The sequence below is a fragment of the Azolla caroliniana genome, unplaced genomic scaffold (assembly GCF_043228905.1).
Source record: "Azolla caroliniana isolate FFs.n. ecotype wild unplaced genomic scaffold, voAzoCaro1.0.p SCAF_8, whole genome shotgun sequence".
Lineage (NCBI taxonomy): Eukaryota > Viridiplantae > Streptophyta > Polypodiopsida > Salviniales > Salviniaceae > Azolla > Azolla caroliniana.
This window is the reverse complement of record NW_028230443.1, coordinates 16,702,751-16,709,371: the sequence shown is the minus strand read 5'-3', so window position 1 is coordinate 16,709,371 and position 6,621 is coordinate 16,702,751. Positions and strand designations below refer to the sequence as shown.

The 6,621-nt window shown below is 37.8% G+C and overlaps 1 protein-coding gene across 1 annotated transcript; it reads left to right on the top strand.

The window, feature by feature from the left end:
- The first annotated feature begins 627 nt into the window (after window positions 1-627).
- Window positions 628-5,704, top strand: LOC147861113 (uncharacterized). Its single transcript, XM_087323344.1, has 4 exons — window positions 628-830; window positions 972-1,952; window positions 2,045-2,994; window positions 5,635-5,704. Exons 2-4 carry the CDS (start codon window positions 1,347-1,349, stop codon window positions 5,702-5,704), a joined length of 1,626 nt encoding a protein of 541 aa, XP_087179470.1. The 5' UTR covers window positions 628-830; window positions 972-1,346.
- Window positions 5,705-6,621: the final 917 nt, after the last annotated feature.

The window sequence follows — 6,621 nt, the reverse complement described above, 5'->3', positions numbered from 1 at the left end:
AAGGCCTTATCGTCTGACAATAAGACAAACAACCTACTAAGTGCATTTGGACAAGACATTCATCTCCAATATCCTTCGGCAAGCTTTGAAAGTGTGGCAAACAAGTCTTCTTCTGATCCATGCCATCTATAATCAAGCACATGTACCTTTCTGGTGATTGAAGGGTAGAAGCACGCTACGGTGTACCAGAAAAGTACTGTTTTTGGCCACAAAAATTGTCAGTACTTTTAGTACTGTTAGTATGAATAATTCAAAAAAAAAAAATCAGAGAAAAAGAAAATCGATTTTGGAGAGTGGGGTGACTGTAGTACAAGTGTCATTTATTGTAGAAGGAGTGGGGGGAACAGGTGAGGAGATGTTCATTCCATTTTGGGGGCTATTTTCCCCTCACGTCGATTTTGGCGCTTCCCCTCACGTCGTTTTGGCGGTTCCCCTCATACTCCTCTTCCTCTATCCCTCTGAGCTTTTCATCACAGATCCATGTTCAGTTTCTGATTTCCTCCAATCTAAATCTCAGACATCCATGTCTGTTTTGAGCGTTTAAGTTGAGGATTTCTGATTTTTTTAGGGTTTCTGTTTTTGTTAGGGTTTAGGTCGAGGTACAGAGACTGTTGGTAGCAGCCAATAGTGACTTCTTCGACAACGACTTTCTTACATCCATCCATTGAAGTTGGTGTCGTGGTGATTTGTGGCTTTTTCCACCAAATCGAGGCGGCATTGGAGGTTCCTTCCGCCAAATCGAGGCGGCATATCCAACGCTCCGTCCACCATTGGAGGTTCCTTCCACCAAATCGAGGCGGCATATCCAACGCCCCCTCCATCCATTCGAGGTTCCTTCCATCCGTTTTTTTTATTTTCAGTACTAAAATGTTACATTTCTTCATATTTCAGTACAAAAATTTTAGAACTGACAATTGTCATATTTGATATGTAATTCTAATGTTTGAAACGAAATATCTTTCACTTTGCAGGCCACATTTAAAAACATTTGATTTGGTGTCGTGGTGATTTGTGGCTTTTTCCACCAAATCGAGGCGGCATTGGAGGTTCCTTCCACCAAATCGAGGCGGCATATCCAACGCTCCGTCCACCATTGGAGGTTCCTTTCACCAAACCGTTTTTTTTATTTTCAGTACTAAAATGTTACATTTCTTCATATTTCAGTACAAAAATTTTAGAACTGACAATTGTCATATTTGATATGTAATTCTAATGTTTGAAACGAAATATCTTTCACTTTGCAGGCCACATTTAAAAACATTTGATTGTGTTTTCTTGGTTGAGTCTATATAACATTAACTACTTTTGCAAGCCACTTAATTTTTGCGGATAAATCTAGTGACCGAATGGGGGTTCCTAACGAGAGTGAGTTGTCAAGTAACTCATGCATATCTGAAAGGACTAAGAGACGAGTGGTTCTTCACATAGTCCGTTATTTGGTAGAAATAACAAAGAGATTTAGTGAAGAGGATCGTAGGGATATTATCTGTAGAGTGTTACACCATCAAAGTTTGAATGAAGACATGGAGAGAATAAAATTTAGGGACCAATGTGTTTCAGAAGAGATTGTAGAGTCTATGAAGTCATCCCTAGACTTAGTGAAAGGTGTAGAGAGCTTAGACAAACTTGCTGCAAAGAGGGCAGCCCTACACATGGTTGTGAACGGTGCGAGAGGAAAAAAATATAGTGATACTAAAGTTGCCTTAGCCCTGGGTATTCAAAGAAGGAACTTGAGGAAACATCGCCAAAATATACACTCAAACAAATTCAAGTGGATGGGGTTGGGACGTAGACGACGATGTGATGCCTTATCTCAAGAGATTATTGAGAAAGTGGATTCATTTTGGGCCAAAAATACGCGTGTCTCACCAAATAAGAAGGACGTGTGTAGACAACGAATAAGTCAGGGTAAGTACCAGATTCACCCTAGACACTTCTTGGAGATGACAGAGGTATTCCATTTTTTTATATCATTTCACATTCCATAACTTTGTGTTTTGACCAACTGTATATTAATGTTTGCTATATATATTGGTTGATGTAGGCTGAATTGTACATGAACTTTAAAGATCAACATCCAAGCTTGACTGTTGGATTCCGCAAGTTCCAAGGTTTGAAACCATTTTATGTTAGAAAATTAAATGAGAGGAATACATGTTGTTGTGTGTACCATGTGAAGATGGACATGTTAAGGCTAGCCGTGAATGCAATGCGTACTGATTGTAAGGGTATACACGGGGAATTATGTGTCTGCACTTGTGAGATATGTAGACCAAATGGGGAGGATAATAGGTGTAATGCACGAAACATGACTTATGCATCTGTTTCTGAGCTATGGAGGTCTTGTGTTTGTGAAAAAGAACCATCATGTGAGTGGCATCGTCGTACATGTCTATTAAGAACATGTAAGGTTTGTCCGCTACCATTATTTTGTATGCAGGAGCTTGATTTGGGAAACAGTCATATCGTGAAATGGAAATATTTAGAGTATGTGACTGAAAATATTGGCAAGGGAGTTGTAACTAAGCGTATCAAGGAAGTATATAAGGAGACATGTGCTGCTACCCTTGTCTCAGAATTTAAGAAACAACTTGGGGAGTTCATTCCACATAACTTCCGGAGTTATTGGCAAAATTCACAATTCAAGGAATGTATTAATAACTTACCAACGGGTGTCATCGTATCTGTTATTGACTTTGCAGAAAACTATACATTTAAAGTTCAGAATGAGGTTCAATCAATGCATTGGTACAATGATCAATGTACAATACTTGTGCATATTTGCTATTGGAGGCAAGACGGTGAGTTACATAAGAAATCAATATTTTACATTTCAGATGATAAAAAGCATGATACACTATTTGTTCAACATTGTTTTAAGCTTCACCATGCAGATTTATTTTCTCTAGGGGTAACCTTTAACCGTCATTGGGTTTGGTCTGATGGTGCTGCCTCGCAGTTTAAGGCGGCACGATCGTTCTACTTTATCGCCAGGTAATTTTTAATCCATATGTTTAGTACTTACCATGCAATGTGTAAGGAAGTAATTCTTGTGTTAGTGCATGCATACTAATTATGTTTGTAATTATTAACAAACAGTACTATTCACATGGATGCATACTAATTATGTTTGTAACTATTCGAATCTTGCACTTGTGAATGGATGCATGCATACTAATTTTGTTTGTACTATGTTTTAATCCATGTGAAGGGTTCTCCATAGACACATTGTACTATGTTGTGTGTTGTATCTGTACTATGTTGTGTTTACAGGAGGATGTAAAGTACTCATCTTGTACTCATAGTATTGTCCGTCCTTAAGAGCATTGTACTAAGTATGTTTTAATCCATGTGAAGGGTTCTCCATAGACACATTGTACTATGTTGTGTGTTGTATCTGTACTATGTTGTGTTTACAGGAGGATGTAAAGTACTCATCTTGTACTCATAGTATTGTCCGTCCTTAAGAGCATTGTACTAAGTATGTTTTAATCCATGTGAAGGGTTCTCCATAGACACATTGTACTATGTTGTGTGTTGTATCTGTACTATGTTGTGTTTACAGGAGGATGTAAAGTACTCATCTTGTACTCATAGTATTGTCCGTCCTTAAGAGCATTGTACTAAGTATGTTTTAATCCATGTGAAGGGTTCTCCATAGACACATTGTACTATACAAGAGGATGTAAAGTACTCATCTTCTACTCATAGTATAAACCATACTAAGTTAGTACTAAGTTATATCCATACTAAGTATCGATTAATCAATGTGAAGGGTTCTCCATAGACACATTGTAGTATGTTGTGTGTTGGTTCTGTACTATGTTGTGTTTACAAAAGGATGTAAAGTACTCATCTTGTACTTATAGTATTGTCCGTCCTTAAGAGAATTGTACTAATTATGTTTTAATCCATGTGAAGGGTTCTCCATAGACACATTGTACTATACAAGAGGATGTTAAGTACTCATCTTGTACTCATAGTATAAACCAGACTAAGTTAGTACTAAGAATTGTACTAAGTATCGACTAATCAATGTGAAGGGTTCTCCATAGACACATTGTACTATGTTGTGTGTTGCTTCTGTACTATGTTGTGTTTACAAAAGGATGTAAAGTACTCATCTTGTACTTATAGTATTGTCCGTCCTTAAGAGAATTGTACTAATTATGTTTTAATCCATGTGAAGGGTTCTCCATAGACACATTGTACTATACAAGGGGATGTAAAGTACTCATCTTGTACTCATAGTATAAACCAGACTAAGTTAGTACTAAGTTATATCCATACTAAGTTAGTATTAAATGGATGCCAGTATTAATGGAAGTGTAGTACTCTCTATTGACAACATAGTACTAATTTTGTTGGAAACCTGAGTTACAAAAGCAGGTATTTCTCCTTATTCAACATTCGTATGCAATGGAATTACTTCGGGTCTGGACATGGAAAAGGAGAGCATGATGGCGCGGGGGCTGTGATCAAACGTGCCCTTACAAGTGAGCAGTTGGATAATAATGGTGCTAAGCTACAAAATGCACATGATGTTGTGCAGTGGCTAACATGGAAGATGTCAAATGATGGTAAGAACAGATTGTTTGTTGAAGTTCGCGCTGATGAGGTCGATAGAACTAAATCATATGGTTGTAAAACCGTGAAAGGCACACGCAGCACCCATTGTGTGTTAGGGTTTAGCCGCAAGGACACAACACAATTGTTACTACGTAGTTTATCATGCTTTTGTTCCATGTGTATAGATGAAGCTTGGGATAAATGCATCAACCTATCAATCGTGGAGCCCTGGAAGTTGCAGAAGCTTGAGCCTGAACGACAAGATGATATTGAAGATGATGTGCATTCAAACGATATTGTATACTACAACCAAAATCAAGACTTGGCAGTTTTATTGGAAGTTGGAGATCATTTTGCAGTGCTCAAATCTCCTCAGAATGAAGATTTAGAAGACTACTACATTGTGGTGTGCAAGCAAGGAAAGACATTATTGAAAGAAGTGGTGAGGGATGGCTGGGGCAACAATTTCAACGTTGGTGAGTCTGTCGTGTATGGAAACTATTATGCAAAGTTGCCGCAGTGCAAGAACACATATGCATTACTAAAAGAAGCACCCATCGCAATAATCTACGCTGATGCCATTCTTGCGATCAAATTCAATATGACTCAAGCAAAGCACAAGGTTAAGGGATACAACACTGTCTACAAGGTCCCCCAAGAGGTTCATGAGCACATATTAGGGGAGGTCTCTCTATTTAATGCTTGAAAGTCACCCTCTCAATACATTGTACCCTCTCAATACTTGGAGTTCACTATTAATTTTGATGATTGACAAATGAATTGATATATTTCATCTTTCTTCTAAAGTGTTTATGCCTGTCAACCACTTGTACTTATCTTTCATAATATATTAGTTGTTGTCAACAAGACTTGGATTTCTTCATTGCCGATATTGCTCATGTTTCCTGATGTTATTTGAGCATAGAAGTTTTGCAGAGCCATGGTAAAATGAGTAAAAATATTGTATATCTTCTTGATAAAGTCTAGATTCATTGCCGTTGGTGTGTCCTCTGTAGGCACATAAATCTGTAAGTTGAATTCAAATTATGACTTTAATATTGTAAGATTTTATACTGTAAGTTCATTCTTCAAGAAGCAAATGTGCAATGAAGCCTCAAATTCCTTAACAAAATAATCCAACTCCTGAAACAATAATTTGTGATAGCTCAAAAAGGGGAGGGTTTCCTTACTACTGTTAGTGGATAGTTCATCCATTGGGATGATATCATCAAAATATGGCCCACATTGCTTCAACAATTTGCACAAATTCTGGTTACCCTCCAAATGGGATTGATGAAACAGTCTATACTTCAATAACACCCGATATTTTCTGTTTATCATCATTAACACCTGAAAACCTAAATTTTCCTAGCAAGCTAAGAAGAATTTCAAGCATTTTATCTACAACAGACTCAAAGACTTGGCAACTCATCAGGAGATGATCTCAAAAAAGAAACAAAACGTTGTAAAAAGAGGAATACTTAGATCAAAAAGTATATTCCCATTGTTTCTACAAAATACAGAAGTGGAATTTTGACATTGGCAATTGAAACAGTATTTTGGTATCCAAATAGAGGTATTTCAGACATCACTAACAGCTAAAGTTCAAGTACAATCGGAAGAAAATCAGGCACTAGAGGGTAACTTGGCCGATCTTGTAATGCGCTTGTTGTTGGTGCCAGATTTTACATTCTTCTTTATCTTAAAGCCTTTAGGTATGAGCTGACTAAGTGGCACTTCATCATCAGAGGCATCAGAGATAGGCGTGGATGCGCGGGCACCTTGTACTGGTGGCAAGCTTGAGAGAGCAACTGTGTTTTCTGCAACTGCAATGCTTGTACACAAATCCACAAAGGTGCTGTCGATAGTCAAATTATCACTCATCTTTATTCCCCTATCATCATCAATGATGCCTGTACACTCGTTCTTATTAGACTCCTGTATGTGGACTATGGCAGTAGTCATGGTCAACTCCTCTTGTACGGTGGCTGTCAACTCATTCTTAAGACTACGTGTACAATCAGGCTTATCTGTACAATCAGGCTCCTCATG